Source organism: Lichenostomus cassidix, chromosome 11 (genome assembly GCF_008360975.1).
Source record: "Lichenostomus cassidix isolate B80296 chromosome 11, HeHo_3.0, whole genome shotgun sequence".
Classification (NCBI taxonomy): Eukaryota; Metazoa; Chordata; class Aves; order Passeriformes; family Meliphagidae; genus Lichenostomus; species Lichenostomus cassidix.
This window is the reverse complement of record NC_139492.1, coordinates 7341953-7358758: the sequence shown is the minus strand read 5'-3', so window position 1 is coordinate 7358758 and position 16806 is coordinate 7341953. Positions and strand designations below refer to the sequence as shown.

Below are 16806 nucleotides of genomic sequence, written 5' to 3'. Positions count from 1 at the left end.
TTAAAAAAGCATGAATGCAAAATTGAATTTGTGGATGTCCCAGTGTGTTGTCTTCTGGATGATCAGTAAGATACTTGAATGCTGTTGTTGTACATGCTGTACCTTCGAGTGCTGAAGGAATAGTGACTGTTAATGTTTTTCCTATCTTTGCTATTAGGTATCAAATGAACCTGGCAACCGCTACAACATCCAGCTGATTAATGCACTGGTGCTCTATGTAGGTACTCAAGCTATTGCACACATTCACAACAAAGGCAGCACACCCTCTATGAGCACCATTACCCACTCAGCTCACATGGACATCTTCCAGAATTTGGCAGTAGACCTGGATACTGAAGGTGAGCTGGAAACACTTCTAGTTCATATGATGTCACATTTACAGCAAGTGGACCCTCACCTTAAAAAGATCATTGAGTTGCTGCAGTGTGTCCAGCTAAAGGCAACAATGCTGAAAGTTCTGGAAAACATGTCTTGTGAGGAATGGTTCAGGGACCTGGGTTTGTTTAGTCTTGAGGAGGCTCAGGGGAACCTGAGCTCTGAAAGGATGTTTTTGTGAAGTGGGGGTCTCTTCTACCATGTCTGCAGTGAGAGGACAAGAGGAAATGGCCTTAAGCTGTTACAGGGAAGATTCAGATTAGATATTAGAAAAAGTTTTTTCACTGTGATGATGGTCTGATATTGGAAGAGGCTGCCCAGGGAGGTGGTGGAGTCACCATCCCTGGAGGTGTTTAAGAGGCATCTGGATCTGGCACTGGATGATGTGATTCGGTGGTTATTGGGTTACAGTGGTAGTGCTGGGTTGATGGCTGGACTTAATGATCTTAAAGGTCTCTTCCAGCCTTGATGATTCTGTGATTTCATGTAGCTTATAGTGAATTCACAGAAGGGAATGCTGTGTTAGAATATTAAACTCTTGAACATAGGAGCAATGTTATAACCAAAAGTTCAACATATTCAAGGGAATTAGAAATGCCTTTAATGAAGAAGAATTGAATTCTTACTTCTCCATCAGCTTGACAACTTTTACAAATCTTCAGTTGGTGTTGTTGTACCTCCATAAGGCTCTCAAACATTAATCTCAAGCACTGCTGGTTGCTTCTTTATTCCCCTTTTTGTGCAAGGGAAGCCATGTGTACTCGTTCTCTCCTGCAGGTCGGTACCTGTTCCTGAACGCCATCGCCAACCAGCTGCGGTACCCCAACAGTCACACCCACTACTTCAGCTGCACCATGCTCTACCTGTTTGCAGAGGCCAACACAGAGGCTATCCAGGAGCAGATCACCAGGTCAGCAGGACAGCATTTAACTTGCAAACACTCAGCTTCTTGCTTTTCTTCCTTCTGCATTTTGGATCTTTGAGCTCTAACTGTTCATGCTTTTGGATTTCAGGGTTCTCTTGGAACGACTGATTGTAAATAGGCCTCATCCCTGGGGTCTCCTTATTACTTTCATTGAGCTGATTAAAAATCCAGCATTTAAGTTCTGGAACCATGAGTTTGTTCACTGCGCTCCAGAAATTGAGAAGTGAGTATGACTTAACCACAGAATCTTTAAAATGGTATCTCTGAAGCAGTTGCATCGTGAGTTTGTGGTGCTGTCACAGCATCCATTTGCTGCCATAAATGCACCTACCACTGTTTTGCTTCCACATGCAGGTTGTTCCAGTCTGTTGCACAGTGCTGCATGGGGCAGAAGCAGGCCCAGCAAGTCATGGAAGGGACTGGTGCCAGTTAGATGAGCTGCATCCTGCGTTGTAAGAGTGCCAGCCTGGAGGTCCTGTCCCATCAACTGACTGAAGACTCCGTAAGGCTCCTCCTGACCTTCCCAGCCCCCTTGATTGGGTAGACACAACAGACCCTGGGTGAAAGTCTTATGTGGGCATGTTCCAAAGTTTGAAAAAAATTTTTTGACTTTTGGCCAAACTTCAGAAGATGCTGTGAATATCATTTGAACTAGTGTAAATACAAGGAACAGAAACATTTGTCTGGACTTTTGGGTTTGTGCAAATTGTGTAAAAGACAGGTGGGTAACTGGTGCCTGTCCATCTTGTAATAAAGGGGCAGCTGCTGATGCCAAGCACTTGTCTGGGGCAGACCTCCTTGTCCTGACATTCCCAGACTCCCAAAGAATATTGAAGAGCCAGTAACTTATTTTTCTTTATGTGGACGGGGGACCTTTAAATCACTAAGTTGTTTAAAAGAAAAAGTGGATGCATTTGGAATATGGGAATTCTATGGAGTACAGGAGGGGTGAGGGAGGGGTTAAGGTTCAGTGTTGCTTTCCCCTCACCCTCATCAAATGCTGATAGACAGCAAGTGGAGTGGCAGTCAGAGAATGCCTCCTTTTTGTTGGAGAAGAAACAGGCCCTTTGGGTGAGGGTCAGCTGTTTTCAGTAAATAAACCAGAGACCAGGCCTATAGCTTCTTTTTCTTTTTTTTTTTTTTTTTTGACAGTTGTAAATTTTGAAAGATGAGGGGTTAAAGCTAGACCTTTTCCCACCCTCCCCTGTGACCACACAGTATAAGTTTGTAAAAAAAAATTTAAAAAAGGAAAAAAAAGAAAAAAAGAAAAATTAAACAAAACAAAAAACCCAAAGGACCAATACAGCCCATTTTGTAAGGATTTTCAATGTTTTGTAAAGTATTGGTCCACGTGTTGTATTTTGTAGCCTTTCTAGTTCTTTGGGCTTTAGTTCTCCCACTCTTGTATGTATGCATACTGTAGTTACACATTAAAGTCATGACATGCAGCACGTGCCACTGTGCTTATTCTCTCCAGTTCTGTCCTGGCCAGTTGGTGTCTTCCAAAGTCTGTTCCACCCATCCAAAACATGAAGTTTTCCAGTGTGTTTTGGGCACTGCCTGTTGAAAGCAGCTGGGTTTGTTCTCTAGCATGAGGTCATCGAGCAGATGCAATGACTAGACAGGGCCTTGCTTTGAAGTGCAACAGGAAGGGCAGTTGTGTGGAAATAGAAATGGCTTAGGTGCAAGTTGATGAGCAGAGTTTTTCTTGGACAGGAGACTGCAGTGGAGGGATACAGAGTGTAGACAGCCCATCATCAGCTTCATTTCCAGTGCCTTCCACCCTCGTGTGATCTCCCTGCTGCTGGGATCTGTCCAAGGTTGTGGTTAGCTGTTGTAACAGTAGGCAGCTTCAGTGTTGTTAATACTGCAAGGTCCTTGAACCTAGCAGATGCTAGGAAATAGAGCTTCATTGCTTTCTTTTTCTGTAACATCACTAGTTTGTTAAAGCTAGGTGACTGCTGTGGTGGGGGCAGAGAGGTCAGGATTTCCTACTCAGGTTTAAGGGGTTCTGTACCTGGCTTTGCATTTGCTGCATGGAGGAAAAAACAGCTGTGAGGGACCACTGAGCCAGCCCTGCCAGTGGATGGCAACTCAAAAGGAATTGTCTTCCTCTTTTTGTTCTAGACATTAGTCAACTCTGTGTCAAGGAGTAGGTTGTGGCCAGGTCCTACAATTCCATGGCATTTCTTTGCCAGGTTAGCAGTTGTGCTGAAACTGAGCTTTTGGAAGTTGGAATTTTTTGGTTCTGCTGTTGCCACTCTAGCTTACTACTCCTCCTGTGGGGTTAAGATACACAGAATTACCAGCAACCAGTTTTTCTGTATCTGGTCCAGATGCCATTGGATTTTGTTCTTCTGTTTAACTCTAGCAAACCCTGTGCAAAACTTGTTGCCTTGTCCTGATGGCTTGAAAGAATTTCTGGTTCTGTACTGATGCTGCTGTACATGGCTGGTTCTCTTCAGGTTTTAAGAACTTTCAGGCTTAAAAGTGTAGAGAAGTTGGACAGGACTCACCCAAGATCCCAGTATCACAAGTTGGGCTGGTCGGATGGAGGCCACTGCATTTCATACTCTCCCTTTGTTGCCAGATTTTATGAACATGGACAGTCAGGTGTAGAAAGGAGACATTTATTTATTTATTCTGCACAGGGTGCAATGTGGACAGTTTTCCACAAATGAAGCACACCAAGGAGTAAAAACCCATTTATACATGACAGTTTACCTAAACCCCCATCTATCTAATACATAGCTACTGCCTACCTAATGCAGAGTCATTTAGCTTGTGCAGCCTCATGTAGCACTTGTTACTGTGCCTGCCTAGGCCTCTTCAGAGGTGTCTGGTGGTCACTGGTGGTCATTCAGGGAGGTGCCCTCTACTCAGTTTCTAGCAAAGTTCAGCTCAGGACATGCAGAACCCAAGGCTGAGTGCCAAATAAGACTTGACCTGTAGCTCTGGCACCTTCTTAAACAATTGCCAGGCAGGACATAAAATACAAAAGCTTTCCATGAGCATTAAGCAACACCTGTTTAACACACCTGATAACATCTGTTTGTGTTCAGAAGAGGGGTTAAAGATGAGAATGATACCATCAGCTTCCATCTGCAACAGAGATCAAAGGAAGCGACAGAGAATTCTGCTTTAAAACATAAATTTTCCCCTCTGGAAGTTTTTGAAATATTTTATTAAAAACCTCCCACATTCTTCTGGCTACTATTGTTCCCAGTTATATTTAAATCTCTGAGGTAGCTGTTCCATTATTTGCCCCATTTTGATATACAGTCCTACTACTAAAATAAAAAGCAAACAGGTTAGTATTAACAAGACAATTACAGGATGTAGCATTTTATTAAAAATTCCTGATGCTGTTGGAGACCATCCAAATAAAATATCCCACCAATGGTGAGTTCCATCTCTCTTTACTCTTTCCATTACTTGATGGATTTCTTTGGGGTCATGATGGACGGAAGTCAAAGTTCTTCTACTACTCTCTTTAGCTTCTTTTAATAGCCTTTGCAAATTTTTATGTTCTAGCGATTTCTTTACTAATGTAAGGCTCATACCCATAGAGGGAGGTTGTATACTTGAAATTAAGTAACAGTTTGGTTTTATTAGTTTTATCCTTTTATTAGAAGGAACTTACTGGGAATAGTAAATAAAAATCACAGCCTCTGATCAAGGTACATTTACAAACAGAAAGATCAGAATGTGATCTAATTCAAAGAACCCTTGTTCTATACAGCTGCTGACATCTGTGGTTTATCATGTGTTTTTGTTTATGGGCCCATACTCTATTATTCTATTGCAGAAATTTTGCTTCCATTATTGACCATGCCTAGAGCAATAATAGGATGAATATCATGTACTTCATACTCTTGAAAATGCTTAACATAAACTAAGTACAGGTGAAAGGTTTAGTGTTGTAGTGTTGTCAGCAGCTCCACCTGCCAGATATTTACTCTGAATCTCTCTAAGGTATGAGCTACCAACTGGCTTTCTGCCCTCTAAATCTGGGCAAGGAGTCGCTCTTGCCTTAAATTTCTGATGCTGAATGAGGGAATCCTGTGCTGTTCTGACAGTGTATGTCTGCCTTCCTAAAACAGCCATTAGGAGGGCTGGGGTTTCTTAGGGCCTCTGGAAAAAGGTGGTATTTGTGCTCCAGAGCTCTCAGGGCACAGTAAGGCCACTCAAAACCACTTCTATTGCTGGGAAGATACTTCTTTCTGTAGAGGTAGCCAAAAATCCATGGGCTGTATGAGGGACAAGTGGACTCATAGTCAGTCTCTGCATTTGTCCTCTGCTGCAGAAAAGGTGGCCAGAGGCTGACCTTTCCCTCAGGATCTGTCCCAGGCAGATCACACCCAGGAGCGCTGAGGTTTTTATTTTACCAGCTCTAGCAGCTGATGCAAGATCATTTTCTGTCCATAGCGCACATGCAGAGCTTGCTGCTCCCTTCGACTCAATTTCTTATAAGCCTCATTATTTAGCAAGTCCTGCTCTGCTTTCAGGTCTGCCCTGTAGGACTCCAGGGTCAGAAGCACACTGTCATAAAGGAGCTTCTTGCAAGGGGTTTTAAGTCTGGAGAGAGCCTCATTCGAAAGGGTAGAGTTTTCCTCTTCCTCACTGTCATCTTCCCAGCCATCTTGCTCCTTATATTCCTTGAATTCTTCTTCTGACATGCACAGCACCTGTAATGACCCAGGCAAAGGGATGTCACTGGCAGTGTGAATACATCAGGCTTTCTCTTCTGTGGAAGAGATGAGCCATGTGGAGCAGGTGAGTTATTCCTCAGCTGAGCTAAGGAATAAGAGGAATAAGGAAGGTTAAGAGATTAAAACTGGTTTAGATACCCAATTGCAAGTAATTATGGGCTAGAAGAACATTAAAACAGCAAACCCGGGTGGTGGTAACAGTCTTGTAAAACATCTCAGCTGTCACCTACAAAGTTGTGACAGCTCTCTAGAACAGCAGTGGCCATGGAGCCATTCAAGACAATTACATGAGTACACATGGGTGGCTAGTTCAGGAGAGGAAGATGATTTAACTGCTGGGCAGCCACACCCCTACCCCTGTTCACACAGGACTATTAGTGCCAAACTGCCTACCGGTACTTGTCCCCTTCACTGAGCCATTCTACAGTGCTCAGCTGCACTCTGTGCTCTCCTTGTGTAGCTCTTCCCCCACCTGGCCATTCTTACCTTGAGGGTCATGGACAGCTCTTCCTCTGTCAGCACCTCATCCCAGCCAAGCACGAAGGCGCCTTCCTCCCCCACCATCTCCAGCTGGCACAAGAAGTCCCACTGCTCTGAGACCAGCTGCTGCTGCGCTTCACTTTTGGCACCTGTTTTGAAGACACCAGAGCTGTGAATCCAGACGGGATGGCAGTGGAGGAAGAGGGAGAAGAGGAAAGAGAAGGCAGAAAACCAAGGCATGGCCCTACCACCTGAAATGCTGTGGAACAGGCTTATTTTTCATGTCACCTTTGATCCCTATTTAAGAGAAATCCCTGCCTCATCCTCTCCCACCAGGGCTGTGGGTGCCACTCACGCTGCAGAGCTGCCCTGCGCAGTGTCACCATCTGGATGTCGGCTGTGTCATTGGTGTTGCCAGGGTAGGGCTCTGCAAAGCCGTACATGTGCAGCAGCTGCCAGTTGGCCATCTGCCCATATGTGTTGAAGATCTCCTGTCCTTTCCCCACGGGCTGCGTTGTAACCATTCTCAAACATTGCTGCAAGCAGAGAGAGGAGAGCATCTGAGCTGTGCTGATCCAACTGCTCAACATGGGGTTTTGGAGAGCTCAGATGACCCTGAGCTCCTCCTGATGAACACCAAACATACAGCAGGGCTTTGTATTAACGAGATCGCTGCCCTGGGCTGAGACCCCACCTTGCTGTGTCCCCATTCCCAAAGGTCTCACAAGAAGGCTGTGACAATGCCTGGCGCAGCAGCTTTGCACTCACAGGAGAGTATTCCAGGTTGGCATTGTGGTTGGCCACATGATTCAAAATATCTGCTACAGGCACCATCATGGGAGGATTGGGCCCCTTCTCATCTTCGTCCTCTTCCTCCAAAGGTTCCTGAAAGCTAAGACAAGGGAGATGAAGACAAGCCAGTGGTACACATGGCTACACAGAGCAAGCTTTACCTTAAACTTACATTCTTGTGCAACTGTAACCTCTAACATAGCCTGTAATCCTACTCTCTTGTCCTTGCTCCTTGCTGGAGAAAAGCCCTCATTTCTCACCTGTAAGCCATGACAAATGCCACCAGCTCCTTATACAACTCCAGTGTGTGTCGTTTGGGGTCAAAGATGTTGGGGTGGGACTTCATGAAGGGCAGGATGATGGAGTTGTATTCCAGGTGGATGTTAGCTAGATCCTTTTCCACAGCTTCTGGGATGCCTGTGCCCTGCAGGAGGCTCGTTCGTTCTTCTTCAGGCCTGTTGCAAGAAAAACAGCATGTTCTTCTCCATCTATGTTAATGCCAAGGGTCTATTAACTCCTTTTTTTAAAAAATCGCTTCCCCATGCTCTCCAGGTCCTTGTTCTCTAGCTCTGACTGTAATGTAACTCCCAGAGGGCTCCTGCCAGGGCCAGCACAGGGCTGGAACAGAGGGCTGGGGTCACCCAGCAGGACCACATCCCTCCCCAGGACTCCACTCAGCAGCCCCAGGTCTTTGCCTCCCCAAGCCCCCCTTGCTTTCACCTTACCAGAACATGGGGTGATCCAGGCTCCGGAAGTCCTGCCAGAGGGAGAAATAGGGCTGCCAGTGGGAGTTGCTGGCTGTGTACTCATGGAGCAGGGCCAGCAGGAGAGGGACCCAACCGGACTGGCTCTGCAGGGACTCCTGGGCTACACAACCAGACACGATGGAGAAAAGCTAAGTTGTTCTGCATTTCAGAACCAAAATCTCGTATGACAAGCCTCTGTGCCTGTCTTCAGCCTGGAGGCAGATGTTGAGCTTTTATTCTGGTTTATCTTCAGTTTGTCCTGAGCTGAACCAGGACTAGGAGCTGCTTCTCTGGAGTGATGGATGAGCTCTCCCAAGCCCCCCTGCCTTGCCCTCAGCCTGAGGCTCGGGGTGCCTACAGTACCCAAGGAATTGTTCTTTTTCCTATCAGTGCCTCGAGGAAAGCAGCAGGGTACAGGTGCCTGTCATTTAGAATTTGGAGATGTTGCACAAATGAAGTTTTCTCCCTTCCCAACACAACTCTGGGCTCTCTTAGGGAAATGACAGGGTGTCCAACCCTCCCCTTTCCCACCTCGTACACAACAGCCCTACAGCATCCTGTGCAAATCAGGAACGTTCCCGAGGCTTTACCACAGACCTGCTTATTCCTTTAAAAGGCAAAGCAGACTCGAGTGACACAAGAAGCTTGCACACACCTTCCTGCAAGAGTGCGTGGATGGATGTGGTGTGCTGGGACAGCAGCGCCGTGCGAGGGATGGTGAACAGCACTTCTCCTGCCTCCAGCTCCTCAGCGGCCAACATTCCGTACCCCGCCACCGCGCCCTCCTTGCTCAGGCGAACCTGCGGCCAGAGGGAGCAGTGAGGGGCGGAGCGAAGAGACCAGGGCGGGCCTGGGGGCGGCCCGGGCCAGCCCGTGGTGCCTCACCTTGGGGCTCAGCTCAATCCCGGTCCGCCCGCACCACGCCAGGAACCCGCACAGGGGGTCGGCACTGCTCTTCCCCTGGGCGCCACTCTCCACCGCCGCCTGTGGATGGAAACGTGGGGTGAAGGCGAAGGAGCCGTGAGGCTAATCGCGGATCCCTCCAGCCCCGCCGTGCCAAGTGCCGCTGTGTCCTCAGTGCCGCTGTGTCCGCAGCCCCCCGGCTGCCCCGTACCTTGAGCCGCTTGGGCGCCGACGCCATGACGCTGCCAACACGTGTCTCGCACCACGTGGTCCCCGTCGGGCCCTTCCGGGTAGGGAAGCTCCTCCCCCTGGGCGGGGCTGACGGCGGGCGGGGAGGGACAGTAAGGGCCGGAATGCGCCCGGGAGCAGAGGGGGTCCTGCCCGCGGGGCTCGGGGGATCTCACAACACCTCTTTGTATGTCCAGCCTCCGAGCACCTCTCTGAAGGGTCTGCGCTCCTTATGGTGCCTCTCTGTGGGATCCAGGGAGCACCTCGTGTCTTTCTGCCTGGTCTGAGGACCTTTCGGGGTCGGAGAGGTCTGGGGGCGATTTAGGGCCTCACTGGGGGCTTCATCAGGCTCTCCCTGTACCCTGCTGCTCCATCCCGCCCTGGAGCTTCCCCCTCACTCCGGGGCCGGTGCACTTCGGGGAGCTGCGTTGCCTCCCTGGCTGCCGCGGGGCAGCGCAGCGGTGTGGTCACAGCTCCAGACGTGGGTTAAAATCAGCGGGCTCTGATTAATCAGGATAATTAAGCTTGTGCTCTTGTTCAGTCGACAACATACACACACACACCCCACGGTCCGTACGGGCTCTGATCTCCCCTAAAGAGCCGTCCCGAGGCCGCTGTTCCCCCGGGTCATTAGTGCTGTCCCCCGCCGCAGCAGAAGGGGGGCTGATGCCATCACTGGCTGCTCTAATGAAGCCAATTAGCGCGCACGAGGTGTTTGAAGAGGCCCCACGGGGCTCTCCGCGGGCTGTCTCTAGGGCTCCCCCACCCCGTCTGCATTTGGGGTCGGCTTTAATCTTCTCCAGCCCCTTCCGAGCTGGGCCAGGATGGGCTGGCATGGTGGGTTTACTGTGGGGCAAAAGGGTCGCTTTCTGAAAAACGCGGAGGAAGGGAAAGAGAATATGCGGGGTGGCCTTCAGGTGCCCACCGCGGGCTCTGTGTCTGTGTAACCCAACTTCCCGCAGCCTCCTGCCTCCCTCCTCAACGCGGCTCCTGCAAAAGCGCCGCTGGGACTCGGCTTGAACTGAGTTTGCTGCAGCCCCAGCGCAGAGCACTGACCCCTGTGCGGCCACATCCCCACTGCTGCTCCTGTCCCCGGCGGGTCCCTCCTGCCTCCCTCTGGGAGCGGCGGAGGTTTTACAGCAGCTCCCGCAGCATCCTGCTCCGCTCCCTGCCTGCGCATCCCTACGGCACCGGCATCTTCCCAGGGCGCATCCCTGTGCCGATCAGTGCCCAGGAAGATGCCCAGAACCCGGGTGTTCGGTCTGGAGTGCGCCGGCAGCCTCGTTGGGGTGCCGTGGGTGTGGAAAACATCCAAGTGGGTCCCCACGTTGTACCGCCAATGCTGCAGCAAAGCAGGGTCCCCCCTGCCTGTGACGGACATGCCCCCCCGAGCCCAAATGTGAGCCTGGATAGCTCAGTTGGGAGAGCATCAGACTTTTAATCTGAGGGTCCAGGGTTCAAGCCCCTGTTCAGGCGCTGGCTTTATCCTTTAGGATCAAGGCAGGGGAGTCTGTGGGCAGGAGCAGTATCCCGTCTCCTGCTGCTGGAGCCCTGGGGGGACTAGGGTCCCCAGGGCACCCCTCTGCTTCTTTTCCCATCACTAACTCCCCACGTTCTCAAGAGCTGGTTCCAGCCCATCTGAGACTCCCCACAGCACTACTCTGTTCTTCCTGCTACCCAGTACTCAGAGATCTCATGATGGATGATGGGGACAGACAAGGGTGTTACTTGGGGGTACACTTAAAAGGATGGAGAAAGAGGATGGATAGAAAAGGGACAGGCACAGCAGAGCTGGAGGGAAGGAAGTCCAGGCTGGGTTTGAAATGGGGGGCTCCGCAGTGGCTCCAGCATGAGAGTGGGGAAAGCTAGCAGGGGCACCCCGGGGCTGAGTATGGTTGACCCTCATGGAGGTGTGCAGCACCTTCCACCTGCCTTCTGGCAGGCCCGGGTCTTCCCTCACCTTTGGGTGTTTATCATTCCTCTCCTTACTCCCCTCTGTGCCTGCCCTGAGCTCCATTTTGGGCCCCTACCCACCCTAGCTCAGGCAGATGCTCCCGGGAAGCCATCCCTGGCCCCCTGACTCGGGGGACAGTGATGTTCTTGCAATGACACTGCACCCACATCAACCCACAAGCTTATTTTATTGTCCTGACAAACTTTGCTTCCCAGTGGCTCCGATCCTTCCACGCGCATGTGCCACAGCTCGGCCGAGCTCCGGCCCACGCCTCCGTCGTCATTCATTTCTTGCCAGCAAGAAAACAAAGAGATAATAAATAGGAAGCTTATTTGCAGGGAGGGCCCAGGGGACAGCCTGGGGTCATGGGCCGGGCCGTGCCTGGCCCCAGCCGGGGCCGGCGGGGGGGCTGCAGGCAGGACAGCCCAGCCCCGGGCCATGCACACTGTGGGGCTGGGGCACTGGGGGGCCTGGGGGATATAGCAATCTCTATTTAATTACATTAAAATAGACTATTTAAAAAAATTATTTCTAGTAGTTAAAAAAGTGTCGTGGTCCATCCCATCCCAGCAGGGTCATGGAGTTGTCCCAGGGGTTTGAGCACACACTGGCCAGTGCAGGGATGGACCCCAGTCTGCTTCACGCTGGGCAGGCCTGTCCAGGGGCTGGTCTCTCACAGCGGGTTCCAGGGGTGGGTGCTGGCAGGGTGGCCACCGCGGGTGACAAAGCAGGGCACTGTGCACCCTGCCAGCCCCACAGCCACTGGCAGACCAAAGGCAGGGGAGTGGGTGCCCTTCCAGACCCCACAGTGGGGCTAGTCCTGGGGCCTTAAATGACATGGCAGCAGTTGAACTGCCCCAGCGAGAGGAGGCTCTCCTTGGAGCTCTGCCGGAGTTTGAAGGCCAGGGCTTTCTCGCAGAGTGGGAACTGCAGGAGCCTGTCCCGCAGGCTGCCCCCCTTGCTCTTGCCCGGGTCCAGCTTGATCGCGCTCTCCGCGCCCCCTTCAGGGCCTGAGCTCTCTGCCGACTGCTGGGCCAGGCTGGTCTGCTCCCCCTGCCCTGGGGACACGTCTGCAGGGCTTGGGAGGGTGACAGGGATTGTGTCTGCCTCCAATACCTGGGGAACTTCAGCAGAACTGCTCTGGGGTGACAGGATGGCTCCCCTTTCCTTGGGGAACTCTGCTGAAGAGTCCCCAGGCTCTGTGTTCTCCTCCCTCCTTGGCGGCTCAGCTCCATTTCCCTGCAGCACCGGGGTACCCCGGGCCCCACTCACTCCCTTCCCAGCCCAGAGCACCCCCGAGCGCCCGCCCCGGCCCCCCAGCTCAACCCCCGACCCCCAGACCTCCCCGCGGCCGGGCAGGCGGTGGGCACGCAGGAAGGCTCGCATCTGCTCCTGGTTCAGTGAGCTGCTCTTCCTCTCCATGGCGCTGGGCCTCTCCTCCTCCTCCTCGTCCTCCTCTTCCTCCTCGCAGATCTGCTGCAGGGCCGGGGTGCTCTTGGTGATGGTGGTGTCAACGGCAGGGACCTTCAGGAGGGTCCCCGTGGGCTGCCGGCCACCAATGTCCCCTCCGGGGGGCAGCCGGGACCCCCCGGCGAGGCTGCCTGTCTCTGCAAAGGGCGGGAGGCTGCTGGCGCTGCCCACAGAGCCAAACGTGTCTGACAAGTTGGGCCTGAGGAAGGGGAGAGAGGGAGATGTCAGCACCCAGCTGGGCATCACAAGGGCTGTGGCAAGGAAAAGGACAGCACCGGCCGAGCCCCTGCACTGGGGACCCAGGATGACAGGGAGGGGGACACGGGACAGGGGGCAGCAGGGGGGCTCACCTGCTCTGCACCTCCTTGGCCAGGTTGTACACGAGGCTGAGGCGGTGGCCCTGTTTCTCCTGCTTCTCCCGCAGCATCCTCTCCGCCAGCAGGAAATACGTGGCTGTGATGTGGTTGTAGCGGTCAGCTTCCAGTGCCCTGTGTGGGACAGGGGGAGTTGCATCAGCAAACAAGGGTCATGCTTGGAGGGACCCCCAGAGCCCTTGGCAGGGGCTCCCACCCCGGTATCCCATCACTCACTCCTGGATGGTGTCCCGATCCGCGATGTTCCCGCACACCATGGCCTGGAGGATGATCTCATGCTCCTCCTCAGACACGCGCTTGTGGGAGGTGAGGGGCAGCAGGGAGCGGCTGGCAGGGGATGGGTCCACCCCCTGCAGCCACGCGTGGCCCTCGATCTGCTCCAGGGACGCTCGTCGCTTTGGGTCCCGCTGCAGCATCCTGGAGATGAGACTGAAAGAAAGGAGTGATGCTGCAACCCTGCAGCACTATGTGAACCCCAAAGTAAGCAGCTTTGCCCCTTCTTCCCACCTCAGCTCCCAGGCATCTGCCAGGGCTGGGGCACCCACCCTGGGGGCAGCAAGTCAGGGTCTGGGGGTACAGTGGGGGGGTGGTGCTCACTCAGCGCACTGTGCCGAGACGTGCGGGGGGACGGTGTAGCGGCAATCCATGATCATGGTGAGGGTCTCGCTATCATTCGCCTCCTGGAAGGGGGGGTGGCCACACACCAGCATGTAGAGGATGACCCCCAAGCTCCAGATGTCTGCAAGAAGCAGCAGCAGCAGTTCAGGTTGCACTCACCATGGCCCAGGAGACTCTCCACTACAGGGACCCTGAAAGGGGCTACCCCACCAGCGCCCCGTGCTGATTCAGCAGACACCCATGCTCACTGGGATGTTCCTTGGAGGTAACAGCTCCCAGGTCTTGCCCGATGGACAGGGAGACCACACTCCCACCAAGGACCTTCCGATCCCCACACCCAAGCAGGTCTCAAGGGACTTCACCAAAGCAGTTGAGGTGTTATTACCTTGTCCAGGCAGGGACAGGAACGCCAGCCCCAAGCTCTGCATCCCCCCACCCCCCCCACCCACAGTCACACTCCCACCCACAGCACTGTTTCATGTCATTGCTCAGCTTCCTGGTTCCCAAACCCCATCACAACCATCCTGGCACTGGGCTGTGCCTTAGGAGACACTACAGCAATGAGAGAGGGACATAGCACTGATGTCAGGTCTCCAGCTGCATGGGGACCAGCTAGAGAGGGATTGCTGCCCTGTCCTGGAGACAGAGATGGAGCCAGAAGCATCTTCACTGGCTCCTCCTGCCCAGAACACAAATTCCTGCAGATGTGTGGGTTTAGGATGCTGAGCACGCCCCGGGGCGCTCCGTTAATACCTTCAGCTGCTTAAGTCAAGTGTTTGAAAATTTCTCATCTGCGTCGGTTTTCTCCCTTCATTTCCCTTTGCAGCGCCACCAGCTTATTTTCCTCCCGCCTCCATAAGCTATCCCTTTTCTCAACTCGGGATCCGCCTTTCCGAGCCAACGCTGGGCTTTTGCCTTTAAGGGCTCATGTTTTGCTTTGCTAAATCCTCCTGCCCTAATTCCAGCCAGCCAGCCAGCTCGGATCCTGCTTCCCTCCCACGTCCCCTCTGTCACAGCAGAGCCTCTTGGAGCCCCCGGCCCAGCTCCCTGTGCCCTGCAACAGTCTCCCCAGGCCCCTTCCACCCAGCGGAGGAAGGGCACTGGGAGTCATGGAGAGGAAGTGGTTTTCAGGGCGGGGATGGAGCAAAGGAAACTTTCGGAGCTCCTCCACCCAAATAGCAGCATCCCGAACAGATTTCCTTCCGGCCTCACCCTGCCAAATAACCACTAGCGCCGGATTGCTGGCAGCTGTAACCTCACACTGCTTTTCCTGGAGGATGCCACGCCAGGTTCACAGCCTGCTTGGGCTTTTTCCCCTCTCCAGCATGAACCATCACTCTGTGGGATCTCTGTGGATGCTCAGAGGACCCATGCTTTGCCAGGGCAGGGCTGGGCAGCCAAGCACCCAAGAGACATGCTTGCAGGGGCCACTGGGTGCTCCCAGCATAAGGGGCCAAGAGTGAGGTTGTATCCAGCTGACAGGACGATGCTCCAAGGCAAGGGACAGGAGGGAGGCAGGAGGGAGGCAGGAGGGAGGCAGGAGGGAGGCAGGAGGGAGGCAGGTCCCCAGGGCACCCCACAGCCCTTACCAACAGCCGGGGCATCATACTCATCCCCAAGCAGGATCTCTGGTGCCGAGTAAGCCAGGGAGCCACAGCTGGTGGTGAGCATCTTGCCAGGCTGGAAGTGGTTGCTGAAGCCAAAGTCGGTGAGCTTGACCACCCCTTGCTCCTGGAAGAAGACCACATTCTCGGGCTTGAGGTCACGGTGCACCACATGGAGCTTGTGGCAATAGGAGATGGCGTGGACGATCTGGGCGAAGTAGTGCTTGGCCCGTGGCTCGGCCAGGCCGCCCTCGTGCCGCATGATGTGGTCAAACATGTCCCCACCGTCACCAAGCTCCAGGATGAGGTAGAGCTTGGCGTGGGTGTCGATGACCTCGTAGAGGCGCACCACGTTGGGGTGCTGCACCAGCTTCATGCAGCGCACCTCCTGCAGGAGCTGCCCTGCCGCCTCCCCTGCCAGCTTGCTCTTGTCGATCACCTTGACGGCCACACGCTGCCCGGTGAAGACGTGCCGGGCCAGCTTCACCACCGCAAAGTGGCCCTTGCCCAGCGTGCGCTCCAGGTCGTACAGCCCCGCGATCTTGCCCTCGCCGCAGCCCTGTGCCCCGGCCATGGCGTCAGGTGGGGGACAGACATCAGGCGCTGTGGAATGGAGGAGATGCTGAGCAATGTGGAAGGAGGGATGGGGTGCCCCCAAATACCAGGTCCCCCAGCACCACTGACACCATGACCCCCAGGACATCAGAGTCCCCAGCAGCCTGGGCACCCCTGACATTCCACCTCCCAGTCCCCATCCTGGGACCTAGGCACCCATCTGTATCCCCACTTCCAGTTCCTAGTACTCTGGAGATCTCAATACTTCCATTGCCTGAGTATCCTCGGGTAGCCCACAATCCCCATGTCCACGTCCCCAGCATACTGAGCACTCCAACACCCTCCCTTTCAGTTCCCAGCATCCTGGACATCCCGATACACCCCTCTACTTCCCAGCACCGCAGAACATCCCGATACCCTCTCCTCCAGGTGTCCAGAACTGTAGCACTCTGGGCACCCCAACACCCCTGTCTCCAGTCCCTACTCACCCTGAGCACCCCTATATCTCCCTCTCCTGGTTCCCAGCAGCCTGAGCACTCCATATCACTACCTCCAAATCGCCAGCAGCCCTGCCAGCCCCTATTCCCAGAACACCCCAAAAATCCTGGGTACCCCAGAAATACCAACCTCCAGGTATTTGGCATCCTGCGTACACCAATATGCTCACCTCCACTCCCCGGCACCTTTGCTCACCCCCATACCTCTGTCTTCAGTCCCTAGAGAGCCGGGCCACCCCCATATCGCCAGCCTTCAGGTCTCCAGCACCCCTGTCATTCCCGTATCCCCATCTCCAGTCCCCAACATCCGTGCCACCCCCATGCCCTCACCTCCAGACCTCAGTACCTTGGGCACCCCCATGCTCCCCCTCCAGCGCCCCGGGCACCCCGATACCCACCCCAGCCCCTGTCACCCGGTGCGCCCCGGCGGAGCCGCACTCACCGGGGTGCGGAGCTGCGACCGCCGGGGCTGCGGTGCCCGAGCGCGCCCGCCCCGGTGACGTCAGGGCGGCTCCGGGATCGCGCCTTAAAGGGCCCGGCCCGGCGGGGCTGAGGCCGGGGCGATGCTCATCG

General features: G+C 53.8%; 3 protein-coding genes and 1 non-coding gene across 14 annotated transcripts in view; 2 read left to right on the top strand and 2 right to left on the bottom strand.

Moving 5' to 3' along the window:
• The window catches only part of CNOT1 (CCR4-NOT transcription complex subunit 1), a 56639-nt gene extending 53891 nt beyond the window's left edge, over window positions 1-2748 (top strand). For all 10 annotated transcript variants that reach the window (XM_085071676.1, XM_085071671.1, XM_085071677.1 and 7 more), the window contains exons 46-49: window positions 158-338; window positions 1153-1285; window positions 1389-1523; window positions 1655-2748. In XM_085071676.1, coding sequence (XP_084927802.1) covers window positions 158-338; window positions 1153-1285; window positions 1389-1523; window positions 1655-1733 — 528 coding nt within the window. In that variant the 3' untranslated portion in view covers window positions 1734-2748. The remainder of the gene's footprint in view (window positions 1-157; window positions 339-1152; window positions 1286-1388; window positions 1524-1654) is intronic.
• Window positions 2749-3914: 1166 nt separating this feature from the next.
• Window positions 3915-9228, bottom strand: SETD6 (SET domain containing 6, protein lysine methyltransferase). Its single transcript, XM_085071678.1, has 9 exons — window positions 9145-9228; window positions 8916-9014; window positions 8686-8830; window positions 8010-8151; window positions 7545-7739; window positions 7261-7384; window positions 6848-7028; window positions 6499-6641; window positions 3915-5988 (listed from the first exon to the last, which is right to left on the bottom strand). Exons 1-9 carry the CDS (start codon window positions 9169-9171, stop codon window positions 5680-5682), a joined length of 1365 nt encoding a protein of 454 aa, XP_084927804.1. The 5' UTR covers window positions 9172-9228; the 3' UTR covers window positions 3915-5679.
• Window positions 9229-10564: 1336 nt separating this feature from the next.
• Window positions 10565-10637, top strand: TRNAK-UUU (transfer RNA lysine (anticodon UUU)). The gene has a single exon. It is a non-coding gene; the product is annotated as a tRNA-Lys (tRNA).
• A 646-nt stretch (window positions 10638-11283) lies between these two features.
• On the bottom strand, window positions 11284-16806 carry LOC146432189 (SNF-related serine/threonine-protein kinase-like). Of its 2 annotated transcripts, none has more exons than XM_085071660.1 (6): window positions 16676-16806; window positions 15167-15784; window positions 13557-13698; window positions 13176-13388; window positions 12936-13073; window positions 11284-12784 (listed from the first exon to the last, which is right to left on the bottom strand). In XM_085071660.1, exons 2-6 carry the CDS (start codon window positions 15753-15755, stop codon window positions 11944-11946), a joined length of 1923 nt encoding a protein of 640 aa, XP_084927786.1. In that variant the 5' UTR covers window positions 15756-15784; window positions 16676-16806; the 3' UTR covers window positions 11284-11943. The 2 variants fall into 2 exon arrangements, with proteins under 2 accessions (XP_084927786.1, XP_084927787.1); XM_085071661.1 differs by having other exon boundaries at window positions 16632-16740.

Bases quoted from the DNA above. Each gene is read 5' to 3' on its own strand.
- SETD6 (XM_085071678.1), bottom strand. From the start codon at position 9,171: ATGGCGTCGGCGCCCAAGCGGCTCAAG. The intron at 8,831-8,915 runs GTGAGGCACCAC...CTCTGGCCGCAG, and splicing joins GGATTGAGCTGAGCCCCAAG to GTTCGCCTGAGCAAGGAGGG. The intron at 5,989-6,498 runs GTAAGAATGGCC...GGGTCATTACAG, and splicing joins AGCTGTCCATGACCCTCAAG to GTGCTGTGCATGTCAGAAGA.
- LOC146432189 (XM_085071660.1), bottom strand. From the start codon at position 15,755: ATGGCCGGGGCACAGGGCTGCGGCGAGGGCAAGATCGCGGGGCTGTAC. The intron at 13,074-13,175 runs GTGAGTGATGGG...TGTCCCACACAG, and splicing joins GATCGGGACACCATCCAGGA to GGCACTGGAAGCTGACCGCT. The intron at 12,785-12,935 runs GTGAGCCCCCCT...CCCCTTCCTCAG, and splicing joins GCCAAGGAGGTGCAGAGCAG to GCCCAACTTGTCAGACACGT.